This window comes from Anguilla rostrata, chromosome 9 (genome assembly GCF_018555375.3).
Source record: "Anguilla rostrata isolate EN2019 chromosome 9, ASM1855537v3, whole genome shotgun sequence".
Lineage (NCBI taxonomy): Eukaryota > Metazoa > Chordata > Actinopteri > Anguilliformes > Anguillidae > Anguilla > Anguilla rostrata.
The window spans coordinates 20,687,194-20,715,011 of record NC_057941.1 but is presented as its reverse complement, the minus strand read 5'-3'; the positions used below and the strand labels follow the sequence as shown (position 1 = coordinate 20,715,011).

Genomic DNA, 27,818 nt, shown 5'->3' with positions numbered 1-27,818 from the left:
CAGACCATTTTCAAAAGGTACTGGAGAAAATATCAAATAATTTATTTAGTTTTCTGACATGTCTGCCTTTAAACTAATACATACAGTATACTATGGCTTGGAAGTGCTATGTCTTTTCTGTAGATCAAAGTACATCATTTTACAGATGAGCATTCCAATAAGACCTAAGTTTTGGGGTGTAAAGAGAGAACTTGGAGCCTGGACATGTTCACTTCATCAAACAGTCTAAAACTCTCATACGCCTCCTACCTCTCATTCAAAAACCAACATATGAGGTCAGCTGTGGGACAAATGCACTTAAGGCTAAGCAACATACATATATAGAACATTCCTTGCTTTTTTCAGTCCCACTTGTAACAAACTAGTACATATTTGCAAATGCTTGTGAAGTTTTCTGTCATGTACAGAATGTCATACATTTTGTTCATATCATAATTACACCTCCCTTAAGGTAAAATATATTTATTACCAGTCCTGCTACTTGTAATAGCCATCTTTTCAGAATTCCTACCAACAGGAAGTACTGACCAGGGACTTCCTGTTTGTCTGTAGTGGAACACCTCTCTGACAAACACGCAAAGTTTCCCTAGTTTTTAAAGCCCATTCCCTCAGTTCTGTGACAGTTCCTTAATGAAGGCTCCCCGCAGGCCTATTTGTTATGTATCTTTGACATTAAAGACATAAATCCTTTTTCTTTTTTGAAAACTCCCCACTTCCCATTAGAAAATAAAGAACAGTCATGCAAATAATTGTCAGGAGTGAAAGTTAACCAAGATAAATAAATAAACCGTGTTCTTGTATTCAAGTACAGTACATTTAATAGACACCATGTTTGAAGGCCCCGTAACACAACTCATCATGTGTCCATGGAAACAGCAACAGAGAGAGTCACACCTGTCTGACGGTTTTGGAGGAACGGTAACGACCAGAGGTAGAGAAGGTCCCCGAAATGTGCCAAGACGACTTTCACAGAGGACCCCTGATGGTTTGGCACACAAGTCCCTGTCCTGTGACCATTTAAATGCTAATGCCTCACAAAACTGAGGCGATGGAAATGATAGCTTTGCTTGTCAATGACCTACCTGGCCCTGTCCTCACTACAACAAACATCTGCTTCATATCTCAGAGCCAGGCAGACTACTGCAGAAGAAACTACGACAGACCTGGAACATAAAGCACAACACTGACTGTGGAGCCTCTGCTTGTCCCATCCTGGAGTTTTCAAAACCTCAACAGATGGGAGAACCCCTAAACATAGCCTCGGCATGGTTGAAATGAAACTTCATGTAGTCGCATGTGAGAGTGTGAGACAGAGAAAGACAGGGAGAAAAGAGAGAGGTGGGTATATTTTTGGGGGTTTTGGGGCTGGAGTGTGAATCTTGGGAGTAGGTTGCCCTGATCGGAGTATTTTGGGAATGGGGGGGGTGGTTGCCCGGAGCGATCACAGCAGCATGGTGACGGGCTTCTCCAGGAACTTGCGGAACTCTGCCAGCCACTGGGCCCCCACTGCCCCGTCAACCACCCGGTGGTCACAGCTCAGGGTGACGGACATGATGTTGGCCACATCGAACCTGCGCAAGAAAGGGGGCGGAGACAAAAGCTTCAGGAAGGGGACAAATAACCATCCTCATTCTGTCTTTGCTCACTCCTTTCTCTCACTCATCCTCATCCAGCCTTCCTCTTCTCCCTCATCTCTTTCATCCCCCTTTCCCCTCTCTCCCTCCACACTCCTCCCTCCCTCTCTCACCCTTTCTCGTTGTCTGCGGGCAGTAGTCTCCTCTCTGAGCCCCCCACAGCCAGAATGCAGGCCTGTGGAGGGTTGATGATGGCTGAGAAGTTCTTGATGCCGAACATGCCCAGGTTGGAGATGGTGAAGGTGCCGCCCTGAGAACACAGAACACAGCACTGAGCAACCGCCGCTGGGACCCTGAACACAGTGCCGACTACAGACGCAGCCGCGTTAACACAGCACGCGTCAACACAGCACGCGCCTGCGTTACGAACACACAAGCCTGGTATGAAACACATCGCACGCTAAAAGCATGGAGCATGCACACAAGAGTTGTAACTTGGGTTTTTCGGGTGCGGTCACTCACCTGGAATTCGTGCGGCTGCAGCTTGCCTTCGCGCGCCTTGGCGGCCAGCGAACTCACGTCTTTGCAGATGGCCGCCAGGCCCTTGACGTGGGCGTTGAACACGATGGGCGTGATCAGGCCGTTGTCGGTGCTGACTGCAACGCTGACGTCAACCACGTGGTTCCTGCAGGAAGGAGGGAAAAGAGTGCATATAAAATATCAAAGCACGGTCCCCTACATTAAAAAAACAAACAAATAATGACAGCCATGTATAACATACCCTTAACAAACATTTCAAAATCAAAGTACAAGTCTGGGATTTATGTCAAAGTTGCACGGAGCCTTTTAATTATGCTAAATTTAGCGGTTTAAATTTAAACAGCCGATTTCATAGCGATATAAGCACTAAAAGCACACATTTGATTTGACGTCAAATGAAAAATACTGGACATAACATAAATCTAAATATACATTACTGGACTTACAATGGATACCAGTGATAGCCAGCATGCAATACCTCTGACGTGTTGGCTATTACTGGACTTAACATAGCCCAAATGTACCTAGCTGGATTTACAATGCATACCAGTACACATAAAAGCTATTGCATGACTGACTGTTATTAAGCCCACTGAGTGTGACTTACTGGCGGATCACGGTGTCCATCCAGGAGGAGTTTGCCTCAGGGACCTTCAGACAGGCCAGGGCCGAGGCTTTGATGATAAAGTCATTCACCGAGAGCTTGATGTTGTCTACTTTTACCTCCTTAAAGAGGGGGAGAAAGAGAGAGAGCACATACAAATTGTAGGATGAGTGACACTGAAAAAAAGAATAAAGAAAAAAAAAAAATCACATCAAGTAATACTGTCAAATACATGTTCTAGTGCTGTGTGTGTGTGTGTGTGTGTGTGAGGCTGGAAAGTGAACGAGTGAGGTGTGCGTATGTCAATTCTGCAGGTAAGTGAGGTGTGTGTTGGCGTTAACCAAGCATCATACATACATTCATTCATTCATTCATTCATTCAGTGGATCCTCACCTGATTGAGTTCCTTCCTCAGTTCCAGAACTTGGTCCATATTAACATCCACAGAGAGGTAATAGTGAGGGATCGTCTGTTTGGACTGCATCAACCTCTGTGCTATTATCTGCAAGAGAAGGGGGGAAGAGGAAGGAGAGAGACAGACAGGGAGTTAGGGAGGGAGGAGAGAAGAGTGAAACTACACCAGACTGGACTCGGAACAGAGGTGACAAATGGGGTCTGTGAAACCACAGGACCACTGCACTCACCCTGCGAACGTTGCTGATGGGGATGTCTGTGAAGGTGCCCGTGGGCACGGCGGCCACTGCAGGGACGGGCGTGGGGGCAGGGGCAGAAGGGGCGGCGGCGGCAGGGGCAGCAGGGGCGGCAGGGGCAGCTGCGGGTGCCGCAGGTGGGACCTGGAGGAACAGAGGGAGGGCAGCACAGTCAAACCCAGTACAGGGTTTCCATTCACTTCTAACACCAACACAGCAGAATACCTCACAGACAGAACGTCTGTGGTGACATCCATACACCACATAAAAAAGCTAGTCAAAGGTTTCAGGTTCAATTTCCTGGTGGCTACACTGTTATCATCCTTTTAGCAAGGCATATACCCTAATGTATCTTGTTACAAAATAGTGAAAACGCAGATAAACGCATCTATAAAGTACAGTCAAAATGGCGGGGGTGTGGGTTGCTTCGCAGGTGACACAAATCATAAACTCATAAATCATAAGATTTCACACAATTTTTGTAACGAAACGACAGTTATTTGGCTTGAGGCAGATGGAGACCTACGGGTGCAGCCTTGGGTGGGACAAAGCTCTCGATGTCCTTCCGGGTGACCCTTCCGTCTGGGCCCGTCCCTGTGGGAAGCGGAAAGGAAGGATCATTCTCACCTACTGGCCAATCAGCTTCTGCCTTCTTGGAACATGCTGCTTGAAAGCAGTATCTCTAAAAGAACACCTCTACAGGGGCCTATTGGCCTTGAAAGAGGATGTTTTTCCACAGCAGGTACAATAAAACTGAAAAAATAGGGCAGTACAGGTTATGGCACAGAAGCAGAGGACAACCCAACAACAGAACAACAACCAACAATCGCGGTGACAACCCAAGCTCCCTAGCCATTCGTTTCTTTATACAGACTGTTTATGGCTACTGAGATAGCAGCGGAACCTACTGTCTGACCCCCGAGTCACTTCACACATTTTCTCTTTATCTGTTCAGACATTACAAGCTGTACTGCTTTAGACTGATAAGAACAAATTAAACCATGCCCTTAAACAGCACAGCGTGTCATTAATTACCTAATTACCCCAATAAAGAGCTAAAACGTCCTGCAATATAAAAAGTCAGAGTCACTGATGGGGAGGGTGTTTTTTTCCCCGCTACCACATATACAGAAATCCTCATCCTGTGTAAACATTGATATGTAGATTCAGGCTCAAGTAAACCGTTTCAGAACAAATTGAAAAATCAATAAGGAGGCAGGGAAACGTCACCACAAGGTGGCGCAGGATACTGCAAGATCAGTGGGATTGCTTGAAGTGACACCCAACACTTACGCACAGTATACTGTAATAATATGTAATAATATTAGTTCAAAATATGGGGAACAGTAAAGTATGTGCATAACTTAAATTTCCATATTGTTCTGTGAGTTCATCAAGCAATTATTATTATTTCAACAGTAAAATTATTTGTAGAATAGTGTTTTTTGTACCCTGAAAATATTGCGTTGCGAATGCTGTAATTTCTTCTAAACAAAAATGTCTTTAGTTATGCAATAATTTTCAAGTTACATGTAAAGTGACCTTTGCACAACTTGGGGACTTGCTCTAGAAGTATTTCATCATTCTAAGGTCTGTACTAAGTCAACTTTTATTGGAGGTTGACTTTTTTACCTATTTTTATGTCGTCATTTAGAGGAAATGTCTTAAATTAAAATGACAATTTTTCCAGAAATGTGTGCCACATAATTTTCTATTACTACAATAAGAAAGGACGCATGAAAATAAAATTTAAACACTTATTTAAAGTCTAATCCTGAGAAGTATGGGGTGGAGGTGGCCAAAACCAAAAAAATTAAAAATAACAAATTAATATCGACTTCTTTGAATAATAATGAAATTACGAGCTTTGTCCCCTTGAGCAATACATATTCCAATTCCAGAACGTATCTGCCTCTACCTACCCTTGACCTGAGCGAGGCTGATGCCCTTCTCAGCAGCCAGCTTCTTTGCCAGAGGGCTGGCGAACACCCTGTCCTTAGGGGCCGCCGCGGGGGGCGCACCAGGGGCCGCGGCGGGAGCAGGGGGGGGAGTGGGGGCTGCTACCTGAAACACGAAGCAAAGGGATTCAGGTGGCACAACCTCACAACCAGCATCGCATTCCTGGTGCTGCTCGACTCCAGCATGACCCTGCAACAGAGTCATGCTGATGTCAGAGCATCCTCGTATCACTTGTGTTTGCTCTGCTATACCAGCTAGCGACCATCTGCACTTTATTATGCCATGAATGTTTAATATATATTATGCGAAATGACTGAAAAATATTAGGATTTTTAGAAGACAAGGTATGTGTACACGACCCCTAGGTTAAGCATTCTAACTTAATCAAACAGCATTCTAGGCTGTTCTGAACATTCAACCTTAGATCTTGAAAAGCTTTTTTTTTTTTTTTAGACCAGTCAATCCCTTTTCCTTTTTTTCCCATGGCGTTTTTTTTTATACCCCAGAAGAGATTAAAGCTTGCTGAATTTGATGTTTCTGACTGCACTGTGCTGTACTGCAAAATCACAGGCACCACAGACAGAATAGATAGAGGCACCACAGACAGAAGCATATCACTTATCTGCCGCAAAGATATGGACTATCCACAAAACTGCTTGTTACAGACATTTTTTTTTTTTTTTTAAACATGCTGCCTGAAATGCTGTCCCTGTAGAGCAGTGGTGTCAAACTCGTGCCATGGAGGGCCGTGTGTATGCAGGTTTTCATTCCAACCAATTAATGCTGCCTTAATTGAGTCCAATTACTCATTCAGCCATATGCGTTTAACTGCATTGAAGCACAGAATATAAGAAAATTTTTATTTAGACAATGCGGGTCACCATAGACGTCGGGTCACCATTGTGCACAAACCTGCATCCCTAATTCAGCAAATAATTTAACTAATTATATAATCAAGATCTGAGGCTGGAATGAAAACCTGCATACACACGGCCCTCCATGGCACGAGTTTGACACCACTGCTGTAGAGCATCTTGTACCTGATTTTGTAATTAAATACAAATTAAATGTACAAATATAATAAGCAACAATTCAATTTCTACTAATTTGAGAATTTATGTGCACAAATTGTCATAATCATATCGGAAGGTAAAACGCACCTGCTGCTTCTACATGGTGCTCACACATGATGGTGGCTAGCCAATCAAATTATCACACATGAAAATCCACCTTAATCTTAGATCAACAAGACATCATAACCTATCCAGCCAAAGCGACCTGTTCATGTGCACCCCCAGGGTCGCAGTCAGTTACCTTTCAAATCAGTCAATTCAGGAAATTATTTGTTTAGTTCATGAATTGAAAATGGCCACAATATTCTATGGGGGAATGGAACATGAATGAATATGAATTGATTTGCAGTACATTTCCTGAACGGACTCAACCGGAATGGAACTGACCCCAGCCCTGGTTGCCCTCAGTCACCACTGGCAGAAGGAAAACTATTCCCTTTTACAGCTGGCTACAATTACACATGACAGTGACATCACACTGCCACTTAGAAAAAACACTTTTAAACAGCTGGAACATCTTCTCTATGTTGAAACACCCATGGATTGAATATACACTGCCTGTACTTCGCAAAACTTTTGTCCCTTTAAGCAAAAAATGCTCACAACACCCTGTTAAACTGTGGCCAGTCTCTGGTTTACAGTCAATTCCCTAGCGAGCAGGGGAAGCAGAATCCCGTTTTCAGAGATAAGAGACGGGGGGAGGGTAGGCCTACCGGGGCTGGTGGGGGAGGAGGAGTCATGATCTCTGCCACGCCCGTCTCCACGTAATCCGCGAAGGCCTTGATGTCGGCCTCCTTCTCCACGATGATGCAGAGCGGAGTTCCCAGGGGGACATCCCGGGTGCCCTCAGCGATCATGATCTTGGCCAGGTAGCCCTCCTCTTGCACCTCAAACCCTGGCGGCGCACACCAGCACACAATGGGGTCAGAGGTGCGAGGGGGAACCGCAAAGTCCCATTCCACACAGCTGCCACTCCATCATCACAACTTGCATTACATCAGCTGTTGATTTGATTAAAAACGGCCTTACCCAGAGCGATTTAGTCATTTTGCACTTCGTACACGGTCTGTTAAAATGGCTGGATGCTTACTGGAGCAATTGTGCTAAATTACATTCTCAAAGGGTTCAATCCTCTCGTGGGAATTTGAACCGGCGACCGTCTGGTTATCAGGGGGCCCAGGACTCACCGATTGTGGCCTTATCGGTCTCGATCTCGGCCAGCAGGTCTCCCTCGCTCAACTTCTCGCCCACCTTCTTCTCCCAGCGCTGCACAGTGCCCATGGTCATGGTGGGCGAGAGCGCGGGCAGCAAGATCTGATGAGGGCACACAGCATTTATTTATTCATAGTGTGGCTTGTCCTTGAATTTTCAACGTGTACTCTGAGAGCCAAAGACTATATCCATGTTAAAACCAAGTGAACAATAAAGTTCAATTGAACTGAATTGAACTGGATTTAATTCAACTGAATTGACAGGCTGCTGAGAATCAGAGAAGAATCCAGCCAACGGCTGGATCAAGTTTAAGATTGGGAATGAACTCTAATCCCTTTGATACAGCACAGTCCATCTTCACGCACTGCAACACCTACCTTCATGTGAGAGGGGTACGAGCTGCCTGGGGCCTGCGGGGGGGCTGCGGCAGGAGTGGGCGGGGGAGGGGGAGGGGTCGCAGCAGCGGCTGGGGCGGAGGAAGCGGTAGCCATTTCCAGAGAGTAATCCTTAAATGCAGGGATGAGGTCGGGGCTAAGAGAAAGCAGCAGTTACGACCAAGATCCACAAAAGCACATCTCCACAATCAACTTTAATTCCTCCATTAAATTACTGAATGCTTATCTGTGGTGCTGAGTGGTATTAGAACAAGGAATCAAGAAGACAACAAACTTCTACTGTAATGCTCTTTGTAGCTTCTTGTGAATCTGTCCTTCCAGTGAGATAACAATCGTTTTAGGCAATGGGAGCGCTCCAAACTGCACCAATAAGCTGACCTGTCCACCGTGATACAGATGACCGAACCGATGGGCACATCCCTCGTTCCCTCGGCAACCAGGATCTTGGCCAGGTAGCACTCATCCATCATCTCAAATCCCACGGTCGCTTTGTCCGTCTCCACCTGGATACAGTAACCACGGCAGTCTCAGTTCATGGCAACATGGCGGAATGCGGGATGTTATATGAACAAAAGTGAAAAAAGTAGGCAATCTCATTTATACTCATAGGTTTACATACAATATCTTTATTATCTCATTTATATTATCTAATTTATGCAAGTCTTTGTTGAGGAAAAGGGCTAACTTAACTTCAGCTGTCTAGGGGGGTGATGTGGGAACATGATTCATCAGAGGGGCAATGGCAGGTGGCTCCTCACCTCTGCAATCAGGTCTCCTTCTGCAATCTTCTCCCCTTCTTTCTTCTCCCAACGAGCAATGGTGCCCGTTTGCATTGTGGGGGACAGAGCGGGTAGCTGCACCTGTTAGAACACAGAATCAGCAAAATGCTCCTAATGATGCGAGTTTGTCTCCAGTTGATTTTTAGGAGATATAAGGGAAGGCTACTAAAGCAGCCATAAGGATCTTGGTATTCCCAGTCAACTTTTTCTAAACTTTCCCTCTTCAACATCCACCATCAAATGTGGCCATTAACTATGCACCAGTCACTTCATAAGACACAGCACAGCAAATGCATCAATTGCAATCACTGACAGTCAATGCACAAAGCAATCATGATGAAACACAATCACACACATAGCAGTAATCCAGTGGTCCTAGCGAAACAGTACAGCACAAACTACACAGCAGATGTACAGTGGCAAAGCACACAGCAGACATGTCCCTATACACTGTAGACTACAGCATGAACAGCGTGGAAATAAAACTTTTAAAAGCCTTTTTTAAACAGAGATTTTCGTCTGAAGTACAAACCCTCCATCATGGTCGACTACATATACACACACAGCTATACTATAATATACTACTATGGTAGCCTATAGCCGACATTATTGTAATTCTGAGATTGGCCATGTTACATTTCAAGGTGGCCTCAACAACCCCTACTGTTTCCTTATGTCCAGCTGAACTCAGAACCTCCACAGTAAACACTAAGGTAGGAAACACCCAGAGAAGAGATTATGGAAAAACAGCGACTGCACAGGCTAGCATATCTCCCTGCACAAGGTTAGCGTAATCTGCACAACAGCATGCACCAACTGGTTTATATATGAAAGTGGCCCCTGCTGCTATCTGTCAGATGACCAGGTAGGACTAAAGATTTCCCCAAACTCAAAGCTGGCAGCAACAGGGGCTACTGTTACCCATGAGCCTGGAATTTCTAATTTGTGCCAATGGTAATGTAATTTAAAAACCCCTAAATGCCATTTCTTTAATTTTATTTATTACTGTAATTTAGGTATTACTGAATTAGTTGTATGCCAGATACTTCACATGAAGTTCCCGCTGGGACAAATTATAAATTATTCTATTCTATTCCATTAGGGAACTGGGTGGGACCAAGGAAGCCCGTCCGCCAAATTGTTCAGCATTGTTGTAAACTACACAGTAATGTCATTAATTACTTGCCTACAACAAAACCACATGCTAGGGGAACCCAAAATAAGATACAAGTGTTACCAATCAATTTTGAAATATATTCTAAATTAATACATTAAAACTAGATTTGGACATACAGAGAAGGAAATACTTTGTGTAATGCATAGAAGTTCAACTATTTCTCGTTTTAGTATAAGCAGGTCAGCATATCACCAACAAATGGATTTCAGTGTCCCTACCAGCGCCAGATAAACAATTTAACTGGCTCTGAAACGTGCTCTACATTAGGGCTGTTATTTACATCGATACACCCATCTCCTCCATTTCCTTTTGAAAACACTGACATGAGTGCATTTAGAACTACAGCATAATAAGGGAATGTATAATATGATTTATGCTGCAACTAGCTTGTTAGGGACCTTCAAATACGACATATTTCATAATGCAAACATCCAGCAGCTCTACGATATCACTCCGTGCAAATCAATCACTCTGGGCAAGACAGTGAACAGGTCTCGTGCAGGCCGAAAACGCCTACTTGTGCTGGGGGTATGCAACGCGTGCAAGAAACAACTGAACCGACTGGAGAAGCCTGTCAGTGACAGTCGTGTGTACAAAAATATCTTTCTGTTGTACTCAATTCTGTGCCATATTGAAGGTGACATCTACCAAACCGAGACCAATAGACCAGCTCGAATACTAACAGCAGGTTCGAAAAAGCAGAACAGCAGAGATAGTCGTCGCTAATTTTATTCGGTTGGTCGGAACTAACAGTACTCACTGTTCTGCCAGTAGCAATGACCTGCTCACTACACAATGCTGTTAATTACTATTTTTGCATCAATGTTGCTGCTAGCATAATAAAGTCAAGTGCAACCAGCTTGTCAGACTCTGCGAATCATTCAAGCAATCATTACCTTTTGATGAGGCGGTATACTGTAGTACCGTTGGCTCTGGTGGATACTTGCAATCTGACCGCGTGGCACGAAACCATTTCTGTTGGTAAAGTTGCTGAATTTCGTGACATGAGACAAAGGTCTAATCCTACAGTAGCCACCAGTGTGGTACCGATTCAGGTGTCTGGTGCCCGGTTCGGCTCGCGAGCTCAGAGTAGGGCCCGAGTGCAGACCGGACCGTTTGAGACATGCAGACTGTCTCAACCGCACCACCAAACGTAGCATCCTGACTACCTGGCAATTTCTAAACAAAGCGTAGTTGCAATAGGATCTATACGGGAAGCGATCCTGTACTAAAAACGGGCGATTTCCAGTTTTCTTTTTATCAGTAGCTAACTATGTGAAGCTACCGCAAATCTATCCCCCCGTGTTGATCAAGGACCCTCACTTTCCAATGACCTCCCTGCCACTTTACGGCTCTCCTTCCACTCGCCCTCCAAGCCGTTTGCTAGGTTGCCAGATTTCCACAATCCGACTTCATCATTACGGTCGAGTCGAGCTACAGGCGCAGTTTGTTCTAAAGGCTCGGTGTGTTTAAGCGCTTATTGATGTTCGCTATATTGGTTAACGGATGCACACATTTTGGGATTGCAAAAGAAAAATTGGTTGCTCATTGTTCCATTGTTCCTAGGTCAAGGAGTGGAGTCTGACACCCCTGATTTAGGGGAAGTGGTTGTGGATGTGGCAGTTTAGTAACTGAACCTCGGACAGTTGACACGCAAGAAATATATTCTTGGCAGCCTAGTTACAATTAAACAACAAGAATTCCGATTAACATTTACCAACTTAATTAACTTAGCTGGCAACCTCAACAATAAGGCAACGCCCACTGTCGTAAAACATGATCGTAAAACAAGCTCGCGCTGCAGCTCTTGAATGGGCTGGCAGACTGAAGTCTCGTCTTTAACTGAAGTGGCAGACGTCAGCGTGTAAATATTAGCAGCTGTAAAATGTTCTCATAACGTTTAGTATTAGCTAAGTCTTGGCTAATAACATGCGACACTATGCCGACATTTCTTATGCTTGCTACCTATTTAGTAATTCCACGTTTGCGTTTTAAATGGCCACTGGCTGCATGGTTTAAGCAGCTTGTCTAGCTAACCTGCTGTAGCTAGCATGTATTTGAAGTCGTTCGATAGCTCCAGTGGATACTGAAGCAACCTGTCACGCTTCCTATTTGTTGTGAAGCCATTTCCGCCGGTCACTTGATAATTCTTCAGTGTGTCATTGTGGTCCAATCCGTTGATTTAGGAAAACGACAGCTAAAGTAAAAGTGTTATGTGTTCTGTGGATCCGAATGATTATCATTACTTCCTGTCTAAATTAAGATGAACATCTAAAATTAAACGCACAACTGAAAATCTTTTACATAATAATGCACACAAAAACATTAACAATAGCCAGTAACCATCGTTTAATGGGAAAGATAATTCAGGAATAAAACACGTTTTTAAACGTGAGACAATCTATTAAACGGCTCGAATACATACTGTAAAAAAACAACAGTTAAATGCATCAAATGTCCATAGGAAACAGTACATTTTAAAGTATGGCAGTCAGCCTATGAACACCGCACAGGTTCAAAATAAATTGGTCCCACTTCCCCCAGCTATCATGCAACTCTTGGTCTCTTCCTCTCTGAGGGACATAAAATACTGGGCCCTGGGTATTTGGCTATGTGAGCCTTTTGCCACCAGCAGGGTGGGAAGCTGTATTTCGTCATCACACTCCATTTGTTGCTGAACAAGAAACTCTCTCTGTCCTGTGTGTTTCTCCCAGCTGTGATTCCAGTCACAGTCTCGCTTTCAGACAGGGGTATGTGGAATCTAGCCACCATGTGTATTGGTCCCTTGGGTTTTTAATCAAGCACCTACATTGGAATACAACTGCAGTACGAAAAAGACTGTATAGCATGGCTGGGGTATTGATCCCTTGTAGTTAAATACCCAATAATGTAATTTCCTCATTAAAAGTATTGTGAGGATAACAATGTACCAGCTTAAACATTCAAAATAAAAAGGAAACACCATGCCTCTCTTTTTAACAATATACAGTATAAACCTTATTTACAGTAATAGACAAAAACGTCAGTCACAAATTTGATATGAAACACTGGTGACTTGTGGGGAGGAAATGCTCAGCAGAGTACATGCCTTTGAAAAGTAAACTCTCCCACTGCACCTCTCTTCCTCTACTGCAGTCACACTCCTGATAGAATTGCACACACAGAAACCACAGCAAACACTCTATGAACGTGGCAGGTTAACATGGCAATTTTCTGTCACTTGATTACTTCACAGTTGTGTGAAGACTCACAATTGAAGATGTGTGCAAATAAACCTTTAAAACATCCTTTAAAAATAAATAAAAACATTCAACAGTTCAGACATTCTTGAAGGTGACCTGTTCCACCGTAGTACTTCAGAGTACCCATTGGAATGTTGGAACTTAACCCATGTGACTTTTTGGGCTGGCTGTACAGCAGTGCATTATGGGAGTGTGTTCTTCTTAGAGGGCAGTACAGTATTATACCTGTTCTTCACTGTAAGTGCTGGGGTTCATTTCTCCATTTTATACAGAGTGATACAGCGGCTCTTCAGTTACCTTGCGTCAGGTGTTAATGCCATTTTGTGTTTTGGCTACAAAGTTGGGGTCAGTTCTGTGTTTCAACATAACCCTTTGTTCGGTTTTTCAAGTTCTTGGGCTTCGTATCTAGCTCCATTGGGATTGTAAAACCATCAGTTAAACAACAACAAAAAAGAATCAACCCTGAACTGAGTGCTTTAACTCACCATACTTCATTGCATTCGAGTACATTCATTTATACTGAAATTTTTTTTTTCAATTGTCGTTTAGAACTAACCCCAGCCCTGTTTGGCATATAAGCACTGTTCTTGGTTAGATAATGATCACTGTTCTTGGTTAGATAATGATCTTTGTGGATTTCTTCCCGTCTCACTAAGCCTCTCTACATGAACACTGTGGCAGAGCTGGGTTTATGTCTGTCAGACAGATCTTTGTTGCTTACCCAAAGCCTGTGCTTTACCACTTATGGAGTTATACTTATATGGCCATCTGCAATGATAGTTTGAAGTCAGTTCACATCTGTTTGGTCAAAAGTGCCCATAGGCTTCAGTGGAGGAGTGATGATACAGTTTAAAGACATTCTGAAAGTGGTCGTCGCTGATATGTGAGGTGAAGCTCATCACAAAAAATACGTTCACGTAATCAGGAGCTACGAAAATAAAAAACATTTCGTCACCACAACATACAGTAAGACCGATGGACCTTGCTGGAATAGAATGGGCTGTGAGTAGCTTTACAAGATTTGGCACAATCTCAGAAAATGAGAGCACGTTATTTTCTCTTGTTCTCCGTGTTTTTCCTTCATTGTAAAGCCAGGTCCTCCAGGAGGTGATGTAACTGCGCACGGGCGGACAGGAAGTCCTCCGGTATCCTGACCGCGAGCGCTCTCCCCTGGTTGGTGCGGACGGAGGGGCGGGGCCTGAGGTGCCCGGTGTGGGCAAAGCTGGGGGAAAGGCGCTGCCCCGGTGCGGGTCAAGCCGAAGGCAGGCAGCTCCGCGGCAGCACAGTGTACTGTCTGCGCACTGAGCACCGCCCTGTCCACGGCCTCTGCTCCTCCTCTCCCCTCTCGCTGCTGTCTCGTGTGACTGGAGGCAGGCCCTTCCAAAGCCTGGGCCTAGGTCCTGTGGAGAGGGGACAGAGCTGTGAGTCTGCGCGCGTGTGTGTGTGTGTGTGTGTGCGTCTGTATTTTTGTGTATGTGTGTTTGTGATTTGTGAGTGTGTGTTTTTGTTCAGTGTGTGATTGCTGAACAATATGAAAAGTCTTGCAGTTCTTTTCATTAATGAATTTAAAAACCTCAAACCACATCGCATATCCCCCATTAGTCTCCTTCTGCTGTGCCTAGATTGAAGGAATTATGTTCGGATCACCTCGTGTACAGGTTATAGGTCATTACATACTGTGAATCAACTTGGTGCTAAACAACATACTCTGGGCAAGATGTGTTAAGCTGGAACACTGCAGCACTCTACACAGCAATATGTAGCATTTTGCTAGTCTGTGGCATAATAAATGGTATCCATCATTGTGTGCGTGTGTGGTCTCTCTGTGTGTACCTGCCATCTCCATGGTCTTCCTCCACCCAGGCAACAATCTTTCCCTCCCAGCCTGGTACTACCGCATCATCCTGAAACACCTGGAAAACCCACCACAAACACACAGAGATCAGCTCATGACATCATACCACACAGGTCACCAGAGATCAGCTCATGACATCATACTGCACACATCATGGAAAGATGCTCTGCTCCCTTCATGATATCACACAAATACATAACATCACATTCTTATTAATCTTTCATGAACCTCCAGATGTGAGAAGAATAAGATGAGCTCTATGGTCACTGCCTCTGCGACTGATCTCAGGGTGTGTGCACTGAAGCCCAGCCCCTCACACCCACCTCCTCCTTCACTGTGCCGAACTCTGGGTCCAGGGCTTTGAAGTGGTACCTGAAGCTGCCCTCTCTGTCCACCGCCACTTTGAAGTCTCTCAGCGTCACCTCACCCAACCTGCCAAAGGAGCACAGTCCATCACACAGCCAGGCTCAATAACAAATGCACTTACACACGCACACACACACACACACACACACACACACAGAGTCCATCACACAGCCAGGCTCAATAACAAATGCACTTACACACACACGCACACACACACACACAGTCCATCACACAGCCAGGCTCAATAACAAATGCACTTACACACACACACACACACACACACACAGAGTCCATCACACAGCCAGGCTCAATAACAAATGCACTTACACACACACACACACACACACACACACACACAGAGTCCATCACACAGCCAGGCTCAATAACAAATGCACTTACGCACACACACACACACACACACAGAGTCCACGTCAACCGGCCAGGGGTGAAGGTTAACAAATGCCTTTACACACGCCACGAGCTCCATCATCACACACAGCCAAAGCACAGTCCATCACACAGCCAGGCTCAATAACAAATGCACTTACACACACACACATACACACACACACACAGTCCATTACACAGCCAGGGGCAATAACAAATACACTTACACACACACAGAGTCCACAAGCATATGCATACTGTACACCCATGCACACCCACGCCACATATGCATACACTCACACACACCGCGACAGGGCTGACCTCTTGGGGATGTTGACCATGAAGGGTGTGAGCGAGCGGTCAGTGAAGTAGAGCACTTTGGTGGAGGCTGAGGCATTCAGCAGCGGGCTGCTCTGGGAATGAGCCATTTCTGTAAGGGAGGGGCGAGGGGTTGGGGGGCGCAGATCATATTACTGACTGCAGCAAGAGTTAACATATACCACTTCACTATACACCATTTCGCTATATTACCATCTGTCTACATATCAGCCTGAAAATTATTCTATTAAAAGTCTTTACCCACAGTTTATACTGTATCATTGCATCTAGTTATGTCTGGGCCATCAGTATCCAAGCATAAAGAAAGTATGTATATATAAGATAGTATATGTGGCTCTTTCTGAATTTAACATCCACAAATTCTGCTGGGTACTCTCTATAGGTGGGCCTCCTACTCATACTACTCCTACTACCAGGTTTTTAAGAGAAGCATCAGGTTTTTCCCGCAATTATATCTGTCCTTCAATGAACACGTAAATCACGAACATTTTAGGCTAATTATAACTACTTTTGACCTGAGGCACAGTTTTAGTGTTATGATCATAATCGTAACATTCACTATTTTCAATTACAAAAAATAAACTTAATTTCAAAAAGCAGAGCAGCCAAAATTACGATTAATTATTTTTTAAAAGAGAGGGCTATATTTTCAATTTCGCTGAGAAACATTTGCTTGAAAGTCACTGTCAGGTGGGAATTAGACTTCTAAAGTATCCCTATTCATGGGGCATGTTATGGAATGATGCTGACAACTTGAAATAAATCTCCCACAATGCAGGCAATTGTCTGTCCTAGGAGAGAAATCACGCTGAACCTCGAGTCCTGCAGACTTAACATTAATAATAATAAAACTCACATAGGCAACAGAATCGAGCAGTTTGAAATAAAGAAGAAGATAAAACTCAATTGAACCAAACAACTTGTCACACGGGTGCAGCAGGATTATCGTTCATGTTTGCACAGTGCATTTTTTGAAACACAAATGTGACAATATTGCCACACTTTACAGCCCTGCTTAGGCTGAGTCTGAGGTTTTACTGATTTCTTTCCTTATGTTTGCGGAGTTGCTTGTGAATTCAGCAAAGGCGTCGTACCACCACCGTTACCAAACCGTATTGTCTTTTCCAGACATTAAAAAAGATGGACACGTCAAATAGTAATTGTACATCAGACTACTGATCTGATTACGTTATAACCCAACATAAAACACCTCCAATTACTGTGGAAGCTGAAAGCCCTTCCACAGCCTTAAATTAGCCACTGAAACGCCTGCACTTCTAATGCTCAGGCCCAGTGGGAGGTCCTCACTATGGAGTAAGTGGAGACAGAGAGACAGGGCTCAGTAAGGCACTCACTGGTGCTGGGGGGCCACGAGTCCCGGTCTGTGTGTGTGGCTTTGCGTCCTGGCGATTTCCCCCGACCCTGCTGAGGGACAGATGCATGTTAATGTTAATGTTAACTTGTGCTGCACCTGCGTGTATTCTGTGTGTTTTGTGTGCTGTGGTGTGCGTGTGTGTGTGTGTTGTGCCTGTGTGGTGTGTGTGGTGTGTGTGTTGTCTGTGTGTATTGTGTGTGTTGTGTTATGTATGTTGTGTGTCATGTATGTGTTTAGTGTATGTATGTATGTATGCGTGTGTATGGTGTATGTGTGGTGTGTGTATGTATGTGTGTGTGTGTGTTTGTATGTATGTGTGTGTGTGTGTGTGTGTTTGTATGTATGTATGTGTGTGTGTGTGTGTGTGTTGTGTGTGTGTGTGTGTGTGTTTGTTGTATGTGTGTGTGTGTGTGTGTGTGTTGTGTGTTTGTATGTATGTGTGGAACACAGAGTGACCAGTGCTGTACCCGTCTGTCTTGCCGCCGTCGTGCGTCCATGGCGTGGAGGCGGTCCATGAGGCTGGCCACGCCCTGCTCCAGCGTGTCCAGCGTGTGATGCTGGGGGTCGTGACCGCTGAAGCTGTTCCTCAGACTGCGCAGGGCGTCCCGCACCAGCTGCAGCTCCTCTGCCTGAGCACACGCAGCACAGCTAGCGCTCCACTTACCATAGGGGGGACATTACTACACCTGCCTTACATCTGACTTTAATTCTGTATTTCTTCCTATTCTCATGCTGTCTGACTCTTCTGTGTACTGAAACTATCAGCTTATATTTGTGAATGAACACTAATGGCTGTACATGCTCCAGGTTAATTCAAATTTGGGACTGTGCCCTGTGCAGTCTGTGTATGGTCTAATGCAGTGGTAACCAACCCTGTTCCTGGAGATCTACCGTCCTGTAGGTTTTCAGTCCGACCCTACCAAAGCACACCTCATTCAACAGCCAGAGATCTTGTTGAGCTGCTAATTAGCAGAGACAGGTGTGCCAAATTAGGGTTGAAATGACAACAGGATGGTAGATCTCCAGGAACAGGGTTGGTTGCTACTTGTGTAATGTATCTAATCGTATTGGTAAATTTGTAAAGCGGCACGCGTCTGTAGCATCCACTGGGGTCGTGACTGACTCACCCCTTTGTGTGGGGGGGCGGGAGCAGCCATGTGAGAATAGCCGTTATTCTGAGGACCGGATACCTGTGACAGAGAGTGACACGCTGTAACACTCGATATTCTCTCATTACCGCACACACACACACCTCGCTAGCTGACTGAATGGCTCAGATAAAATGACCTAAAACTGTAGCAAATGCTCTACAAAATGTAACATTCTCCTGACACGTCGCACAGAGAAACTACACATGAAACAAGGAGGAATAGTATAGTATAATGCCTCCAAGCAAAAATGAATCTTCAGTAACGTGAGCTTACCTCATCCAACTCATGGTTCATCAGGTCCTGAAGGAGGCTTTCTTTGTGATCTAGCTCCCTCTGCAGGCCAGCCTGACAATGCCATGACCAAAATAAACACAAGGTGCAATGAATACATAATACAAAATGTTTCAAGACAAGGGATTTGTAATGACTGTGCTAAAAACTGTGAATGCCCAAAAAATCTTCTTCAAAATGATGTAGCATGTATATAACCACATTACAAAATTTCAAAGTTTATTCCAAACTGCCAAAAAAGCAGACAGATTTTCCAAGACAGATCAGCAAGCAACCAAGCTTTTAAAAGGAAATAGGTCTTTAGATCTTTGGTCATGAATTTATGAGCTTATTTTCTGGTATTTGTCTGTTTTTTTTACACAAGCCTTTCATCACTCCTACTGACCCAGATTCTTGGGCATAATATTTGATCAAAGTATATGAAATGTATTTGAAATAGTTTTTAAAATATCAGCAGTGTTTTAAGGCAGTACTTGAAATATGTCAAAAACAATCAGGTCTCTTCAGATGACTGTGTATGTGCGTGTGTGTGTGAGTGTGCATGTGTCTATGTGTGTGTGTGCGCGTGTGTGTGTGTGTGTCTGTCTATGTGCGTGTGAGTGTATGTGTGTGTGCGTTTGTGTGGGTGTGTGTGTGTGTGTGTGTGTGTGTGTGTGTGTGTGTGTGTGTGTGTGTGTGTGTGTGTGTGCTTTGTGTGTGTGTGTGTGTGTGGTGTGTGTTTGCGTGTGTGTGTGTGTGTGTGTGTGTTTGCGCGCGTTTGTGTGTGGGTGTGTGTATGTGTGTGTGTGTGTGTGGGTGTGTGTGCGTTTGTGTGTGTGTGGGTGTGTATAATACCTTGTGATGGCTACTCTCTGCCAGTTTGCGCAGGGCTTCGTCCAGCTTGAGCTGCTGTTGCTGCAGCAGCCTGTCTTTCTGCCCCAGATCCTTCTGCAGAAAGCAAAACAGCCACATGCAGGCAGAGCTCAGGTCACACTGAGCGCAGGTCTATACAGCACAATGACACAGACTACACAACAGTACACAAACACAGCCCACCTGAGAGGGACACACCCCGCCTTAGGCTGAGAAGGACATAGCCTACTTCAGTATGAGAAAAACACAGCCCACCTCAGAGTGAGAGGGACACAGCCCACCGCAGTGTGAGAGGGACACAGCCCACCGCAGTGTGAGAGGGACACAGCCCACCGCAGTGTGAGAGGGACACAGCCCACCGCAGTGTGAGAGGGACACAGCCCACCTCAGTGTGAGAGGGACACAGCCCACCTGCGTGTGAGAGGGACACAGCCCACCTGCGTGTGAGTGGAACAGCCCACGCATGTGAGTGGCACACCCCACCGCAGTGTAGAGGGACACAGCCACGCAGTTCGTGAGAGGGACACAGCCACCTCAGAGCTGAGGGGACACACACCGTCATTAGAGACCACAGCCACACACCAGTGAGGGGACACAGCCCACATTATCCCTTCAGTGAAAATGCAGGGTTCATCTGTTCTAGATCAGCTGCTCTTACCTTATAGTCACTCAGCTGCCTGCTTCTGTCTTCCAACTTCCTCTGCAGCTCCACCTGGGTACACATACACTGTTCATATAATATCCCGACACACACACAGGCATGCACACACACACACATACACGCACACACACACACACACTCACACTCACACACACACACACACACACACACACAGGTGAGTACTGCGCGTGTGAAACGTACGTTCTGCCCTGTCAGCTCCTCCCGGGCCATGCTGGAGCGCAGCAGCTCCTGTTTCAGCTGCAGCACCGAGGCCTCCTGCGCCGCCAAGCGCTGCTGCAGCGCGTCCTGCAGGGGAGGGAGCACAGGGGCATCACAGAGAGGCGGGGTTAAGGGCACAGAGAGGCGGGGCGTAAGACAGAGAGAGGCGGGGCCTGGGGCTCTAGGCTCACCTTAACTCCCTGCAGGTTCCGGGACTCCTGCTTGTACCTGAGAAGCTCCTTCTGCAAGACAGACAGAAATACTTATGGATAAGCAGACAGAGGAGCAGCAAGCGGAGATCTCAGTGAACATTGCCTTATTTGGACCTACAGTTGCACAATTCCAGGAATTTTCAAAATGGGAAATGATTTCCATGGAAATAATGGGAATTTCCGGAAAATCATGGGAATTAACAGGAATATTATGGGTTACGAAGCTTTTCAGCCACTGGGTGCTTTCTCCCTCAGACCGTTTTTTATTTTTATTTTTTGCCATGAACTGATATATACATAAAAACAGGCTTTAACACTTGAGCTGAATAGCAGTTGCAGGTATATATTTGGAAGCTTCTGTTTTGGCAGTGTGCATGTGAAAAAAGCATGATTTGTGCACTGATGTTCTTCTCTGTTATAGGGAACCCAACTGCTTATCTGAGATGCCAGATCTCAGGGACTCACATGTATTAAATATCAAGAATCGTTGTATTAAGATATAATGATTGAGCGTTTAGGAAATTCTTTGAAGATTACACATCCAATGTTTTAGTATCAATTATTTAAATGTATTTAAACAGACACCTACCACACATTATGTTTCAATTAGAAAATTAGCAGCAGCAGCTGACCTATTCAACTGGTTTAACATTGTTAGATGCATTCTGACAACCTCAAAATAATGGCCTCAAAAATAAATAAAATCCCCTTAATATTCCTTTCCATCCCTTGCTGGCACAATGGTATAATGCATGGGCTTTCTCATTGCCATCCTCCTCTCTTTTCTTCATCTCCTGCCGCACCCCCCCCCCCTCTTCACCCCCCCAAATTCAGTCAACCAAGGGTAACCAAGTTTTGTCTGTTTACCTTCAGGTTCTGGGACTCCTCCATGCTCTGGTCCAGTCGACTGCGAATCACCACCTACACAGACAGACAGAAAGAAGTACCTAATGCACCACTATACACAGTATAACAGATCATTTTAACTTCAGAGTAAACAACCCTAAAAAAGCGCACAGAGAAAATACCCCTATACTCTGCAGCCGGACCATTACATGGCTGAACGCTGTCTCTTAGAAAAGCACGACAGAGAGGAGAAGGGAGAGGGGCAGAGAGTGAATGAGAGAGAGAGGAGGAGCAGGGCAGGCTCACAGAAAGCCAGAGAGAAATTGATACCCTCTTTCTCAACAACAGACAAAGCAGCAGGTCAGAGGAGGGAGAAAGAGAAACACAATCCTCCTTACTAAAACTGAACAGGGGGCGCTAAAAAGCCAAAGAGAAATAAAATAAAATTCCACAGTACAGGACTCTAAAGAACTCTGCAGTATATGCTCTACGTAGAAAAATATTAACTAGGAGAGAGAGAGAGAGAGAGAGAGAGAGAGAGACAGAGAGTACAGACTGTACAGTACCAGCTGCTGCTCTGGGTTTTCCGCACTCTCTCCCAGGCTGAGAGAGACCTCCTGTTCGTCTTCAGGTAAGGAGCCGTGCAGCAACAAGGCCTGGATAATGAACACAAGCACACAGGCACACACGCACACACACACACACGCACAGTCCTCAGTCTCCTGCCGCCAGTCTGTCCAGCCTGAACACTCCTACGTTAGCAAACATTATTGTAACAAGTGTGTAGCACACAAACACGCACTCGGAATCACATTCAGTCATGTGACAGTGTCTCCAGGGGCGATCAGATTAATCCCCACTGCCGTCTTAAAGCTATACCTCCCTGTTTTTACCTGCCAATTTCTTCTCTACCCTCGTCTATTTTCTCGAATTCTCCTTATTCCCTCCACTCTCAATAGTCCACTTCAAATAAAGTTAGCTTGTACTACACTGTATGTAAGTTAACCTCTGGTGTAAAATGCACATTTCAGTCCACGGTAGCTGTGTCACGGTTAATAGCAAAACAGTGTGACAGCATGGCAGACAATCAATTAGCCCATAATCTGGACAACAGCAGGTAAGAAATTAATTTATATGTCTGTGTGTGTGTGTGTGTGAGATTGTATGTTCAATTTAATTTTTGAGGGCCCCTATCAGTCAGACCCCTTGGAATCATCCTAACTTCCTCTTCATAAGTGTCGCTGTGGGTGTGTGCACGTGTGTGTGTGTGTGTGTGTGTGTGTGTGTGCGTGTGTGTGCACGCATGTGTGTGTGTGTGTGTGTGTGTGCGGGTTTATGCACGCGTGTGTGTACAAGTGGTCATGTGTGTGCAGTTACCTGCAGGCTGGACACCATCCTCCTGGCCTCCTGCATTTCTCTCTCCAGCTGCTCCTGTTGCTCGTACAACTGATCCTCCCAAGAGCGACGCCCCACTGGCCCAGAATGCACTGCAGCAGCCCCTGGACCACATGGAGCAGACTTTGCCACGTCATCTGGAGGCCAAGACAACAAGAGGGTTGTTGTGAAATCACACAGGGCAGAGACAACAGTGACAATGACTGGAGGTTGAAAAAAATGTGTAGCTCCCTGGCTGATCCACAACAAGCACCACACCTGATTTATTGGGTGATTCATCTAATTGGCCATCCACAAGCTCCCCTTTGTTCTCTGATTGGCTGCCAATGGTCTCTGCTTTGGGCGTGTGCGTAGGACTGGGGGAGCTGAGACTGGAGGGATAGGGGTGGAGAGGGAAAGAGACATTGCAGCTGTCAGTCATCCACGGTCCAATAGAGAAACACCAATAATACAAATACGTACAAACCACATTAAACCAATAATAAACCAATACTTCGCCATTATTACTTAGTAGGTTAGCATACAGCCCTCATACAGGTTTACTTCCACAGCTTAAACTGTATTTACATTAATCCATTGTTATAGTAATTTCATTTAAACAATTAAGGTTAAGTGCCTATTTCAAAGGTACAATGGCCCAAGCTGATTTGAACAGTTCTTCTTCTTCTGGTAACCGGTATGTCTAATAGTGGACCATACATTTTAACAGGATCATCACATCATCCCAATACACTGTTATGAGGTACTCTGATCTGCACTTACGGAGGTCAGGTCTGAAGTACATTTGGTGATGTCTCCTTCTGAGATGAAAGCTTGTCAAAATGTAAATATTTACACAAGAGTACAGAAACATGATGCACAGCAGCAGCTAAGTCTGCTGGCTAACCAGTGCCCAAGACACAACCATGGTCTCAAATAATAAAACACTTTGGAGTTCAATCTAAATGCATTGTGGTTCATCTGTTGATTCCCAATAACCAGGAAAGCACTAGTTAGGTCTACTTCTTTTCCCTCTAATCATGTGCTCTACAAATGCGGTGCACAATAATGATTTACAACAGTTATCCAAATTTAAGACCAAACCACAATGCGGCAGACTGAATTCCAGTTCAATTTGTGGCCACACTGCCCCCATTATGGGTGGATGACACAGAGGACTGAGGAATATTCCTTAAAGCTGAACTACACCCGGACAGAGAAATGCCCTCAGGATGTACAGGAGGCCCACCAGATACCGCTCACGCTGTTTCCTTGTAATAGGAATTCAGATATAATACCATCAGGAATTGTTGGGATTCATACTCAGGAGTTTGAGGGTCACAGAAGTTAAATAGATGTTCAAAGACTACTACAAAGGGAAGACTAAACCAGCATAACCACAGAGGGTTCACCACAAGATGCAAACCACTGGTAAGTCTCAAGAACAGAATGGCAAGGTCAGAGTTTGCTAAAAAGAAAAAGAAGTATATAAACTAAAGTTCTGGAACAAAGTCTTGTGGACAGATGAGATGAGTATTGGTCTGCACCAAAGTGATGAGAAGAGGAAAGTGTGGAGAAAGAAAGGAACTGCTCATGATCCAAAGCCTACCACCATGTGAAACAGAGTGAAGGTAGTGTTACGGGCATGTATGGCTGCCACTGGAACTGGCTCAATTGTCTTTATTGATGACGTGACTGCTGATGGCAGCAGGACAAATTCTTATACAGAAACAGAAAAGTATACAGAAACATCTGCTCAGATCCTGCCAAATGCCTCAGAACTCATTGGATGGCACTTCACATTGCAGCAGAACAATGACCCCAAACATACTGCTAAAGCAACCAAGGAGTTTTTCAGCAACAAAAAGTGGAATGTTCTTGGCTGGCCAAGTCAATTACCCAAACTGAATCCAACAGAACAAGTGTTTCACTCGACAAGAAGACAAAACTGAAAGCAAAAAGGCCCTGAAACAAGCAGGACCTGAAGATGGATGCAGTACAAGCCTGGTAGAGCATCACCGGGATCTGGTGATATCCACGGACTGCACACTTCAGTCAGCATTTGCAACCAAGTACTAAATATGACAAACCTATATAAATAAGATCATGTTTATTTGCCCATTTACTTTCAGTTGCCTAAAATGGGGGGCTATGTATAAAAAGGGCTGCAATTCCTACACAGATCACCTGATATGTATGCAAATACTCTCCAAAGCTGACAGTATCCATTTTACCCTCATATTGATTGTTTCATTCCAAGTCCAACACGCTGGAGTAGAGCAAAAACAGCAAGAATTGTATTCCTGTCCAAATACTTATGAACCGCACTGTATAAATATATATCTGCGTATTGCAAAATTAAGGAGAAAAGGAGTAAGCATAAAAAAGAAATGGAAAAAAGCAAGAGGCTTCAGATCCACTGAGCTGTGCCATTAGATCTGGGAGACGATCAATAATGCACAAATGACCCACTTCAAGGACCGCAGCCTCGTCGTGAACTGCTGCCGTCTTCTTTGATTACTGAATTATTGAAAGCCCTGTTATTCCAAAAGGGCTAAAGAAACACACAATCCTCCCTCCAGCACTCCACAGCCCCACCAGTATACACAAATATGGTGTCTCTAGCCTCTAATGACCTGGTCACACCAGCAAGCACACGGATCCTTTCTCTGACCACACGCCGAAGGCCAGAATGCATGAAGAGAGTAAGGTGAGTACGAGTCACGTTTTTTAATGGACCAATTTTCATCCCTACTTTTTTCCTTCCTGCCAATTCAGTGTCCAATCAAATTTGTAAGCCCATCTTATCTCTGCAGCAACAGGGACAGCGTAGGGAAGCAAAGCAGCTTATTTTCACCCCACGGTCTGCCAGCGGAACTGTGCAGTCGACGCACTGGAGGAGCAGGCTCAGGCAGTGCGGGCTGACTGCAGGTATCCCATCAGCCACAGCGGTCACCACCCTGACAACCGAAACCCTTCCTCCAAGAGTGACACTCCAGCCAGTTATGCCTTGCCCAAGCCAGCAAGGCGTTTTCACATGCAGATGGACTCGCACTGCGCTCAGTTACAGCAGCGCTGGACACTATCGCTGTGAGAGGCTCCAAACAGCATTAATTATTTACTGTGCACCCCCGAGATCAGAGAGTACACCAGGATCAGGAGGCAGGTGCTCCTAACAGCTCCAGGTGAGACACTCTTTAAACTATTTTCTCTTTTTTGTGATCTTTCCCTCACTGGCATCCTGGGCTGAAGGGCAGCTGCACCCGTCTTTGCGATCCAGGGAGGACGCCCAACGCGAGCACCCACAGCAGGGTGGCACATTCAGACCGCGGGTGGATGGGCCGCCCGTGAGCGCAAAGCTTCATCTGTATTACCCCAGTAAACACGCAATTACACGATAAAGGCACCAGCTATCACAATGCATTACAACAATGTGCAGACTGTAAGCCAAAGGTACCGTGAAAGATGGATTCTGTAGGTGAGAGGGAGGGTCTGCCCATGCCTACAGAACAGACTGGCTCTGTGTCTCACACCCTGTTAGGCTGCTAAAAGGCTCAGAGGCTGTGAGCTCTACAGTGTACTGCATCTATACACAATCCACACACCAATCAAGAGAGGTGTTCTACTCATACCTAATCAGAGAGAGATGCTCTACCCAACATCCAATCAGAAAGAGGCACTCCAGCCACACCTAATCTGAAAGAGGCATGACTCTCAAGCCCCCATTTTCACCTTCATTTCATCTCAACCCCCTTATGCGTGGCTGTGACTCGTGTCACGTGACTCACGCACCACTGGGGACCAGGTGTGTCTCTCTGAGCTGAGCTTCTCAAAACTGTTTCCATGGCAACCAGGAAGCTGTGGCCTTCGAGACCCGGCATGCGCTGAAAGGACGGGGGGGGCGCATGTGCGTCCCAGAATGTGCCTGCGTGTGTATATCTACATGCGCTTGTCTGAGAGTGTTATACATCTGCATGAATACATCTGCATGTATGTATAAATATATATGTGTGCGTGTGTGTGGGTCTGTCAATGCGTGTGTTTGTGTGTGTATGTCTGCAGCAGTGTCTGAATGTGTTTGTGTGTGCATATACATATGCTTACGTGTGTGTGTACACGTGCGTGTGTGTGTATGTGCATGTGTGTGCGTGTGTATGAGCATGTGCATATGTGCGTGTGTGTATGTGTGTGTATGTGCGTGTGTGTGTGCATGTGTGTTTGTGTGTGGGGGAGTGCATGTGTGTGTGTGAATGAGAGACACAGTAGGGGGAGGGTAAGTGGTGCAGATCAGAACTCCCTAATGAATTTTTTCCTTTGTTTTTTTTTTTCTTTCATGAAGCAACAATGCTGCCCATCAAAGAGACTATGGGGGATGCTGTCCTTGTTATTGTGTGTGAAAAAGAGGGGTGTATGCCACAGAGCTTGTCTGCTTGTGTGTATATGAGTGTGTGTATGAAAGCGAGCGAGAGAGAGAGATAAAATGAGAGAGAGAGAGAGAGAGAGGGGTAGGGAAAGATAGCCCTGGAGTGTTCTGGCTCCATTGTCTGCTCTGTGCTCTGAATAGGCCTGCAGCTCCCATACTCAGAGGACTGAATATGAGTGCCCCCCACTCTCTCTCTCTTTTTTGTTTTTCATTTTCTGATGTCTTTCGAGCACCGCCTGTTTGAAACACCAGCAAACCCTCA

The 27,818-nt window shown here is 45.2% G+C and overlaps 2 protein-coding genes across 9 annotated transcripts in view; both read right to left on the bottom strand.

Moving 5' to 3' along the window:
* Positions 1-18: 18 nt before the first annotated feature.
* On the bottom strand, positions 19-11,586 carry dlat (dihydrolipoamide S-acetyltransferase (E2 component of pyruvate dehydrogenase complex)). 2 transcript variants are annotated; one of them, XM_064351017.1, is made up of 14 exons: positions 10,860-11,586; positions 8,766-8,867; positions 8,386-8,510; positions 7,990-8,143; positions 7,588-7,714; positions 7,114-7,295; positions 5,291-5,432; positions 3,891-3,962; positions 3,363-3,490; positions 3,113-3,220; positions 2,722-2,840; positions 2,097-2,259; positions 1,748-1,884; positions 19-1,571 (listed from the first exon to the last, which is right to left on the bottom strand). In XM_064351017.1, the coding sequence occupies exons 1-14, from the start codon at positions 11,121-11,123 to the stop codon at positions 1,442-1,444; spliced, it is 1,953 nt and encodes a 650-aa protein (XP_064207087.1). In that variant the 5' UTR covers positions 11,124-11,586; the 3' UTR covers positions 19-1,441. The 2 variants fall into 2 exon arrangements, with proteins under 2 accessions (XP_064207087.1, XP_064207086.1); XM_064351016.1 differs by having other exon boundaries at positions 3,363-3,512; positions 3,895-3,962; positions 10,860-11,569.
* Positions 11,587-12,295: 709 nt separating this feature from the next.
* The window catches only part of dixdc1b (DIX domain containing 1b), a 36,849-nt gene continuing 21,326 nt past the window's right edge, over positions 12,296-27,818 (bottom strand). For 4 of the 7 annotated variants that reach the window (XM_064351012.1, XM_064351014.1, XM_064351009.1 and 1 more), the window contains 16 exons: positions 23,413-23,525; positions 23,137-23,291; positions 22,326-22,415; positions 21,781-21,834; positions 20,893-20,943; positions 20,684-20,788; positions 20,480-20,533; positions 19,805-19,896; positions 18,952-19,039; positions 18,655-18,717; positions 17,995-18,156; positions 17,508-17,577; positions 16,135-16,243; positions 15,384-15,492; positions 15,039-15,118; positions 12,296-14,605 (listed from right to left, as the gene is read on the bottom strand). In XM_064351012.1, coding sequence (XP_064207082.1) covers positions 14,599-14,605; positions 15,039-15,118; positions 15,384-15,492; positions 16,135-16,243; positions 17,508-17,577; positions 17,995-18,156; positions 18,655-18,717; positions 18,952-19,039; positions 19,805-19,896; positions 20,480-20,533; positions 20,684-20,788; positions 20,893-20,943; positions 21,781-21,834; positions 22,326-22,415; positions 23,137-23,291; positions 23,413-23,525 — 1,402 coding nt within the window. In that variant the 3' untranslated portion in view covers positions 12,296-14,598. Of the gene's footprint in view, positions 14,606-15,038; positions 15,119-15,383; positions 15,493-16,134; positions 16,244-17,507; positions 17,578-17,994; positions 18,157-18,654; positions 18,718-18,951; positions 19,040-19,803; positions 19,897-20,479; positions 20,534-20,683; positions 20,789-20,892; positions 20,944-21,780; positions 21,835-22,325; positions 22,416-23,136; positions 23,292-23,412; positions 23,526-27,818 lie in introns of all 7 variants that reach the window. The other 3 variants (XM_064351011.1, XM_064351013.1, XM_064351015.1) reach the window with 3 other exon arrangements.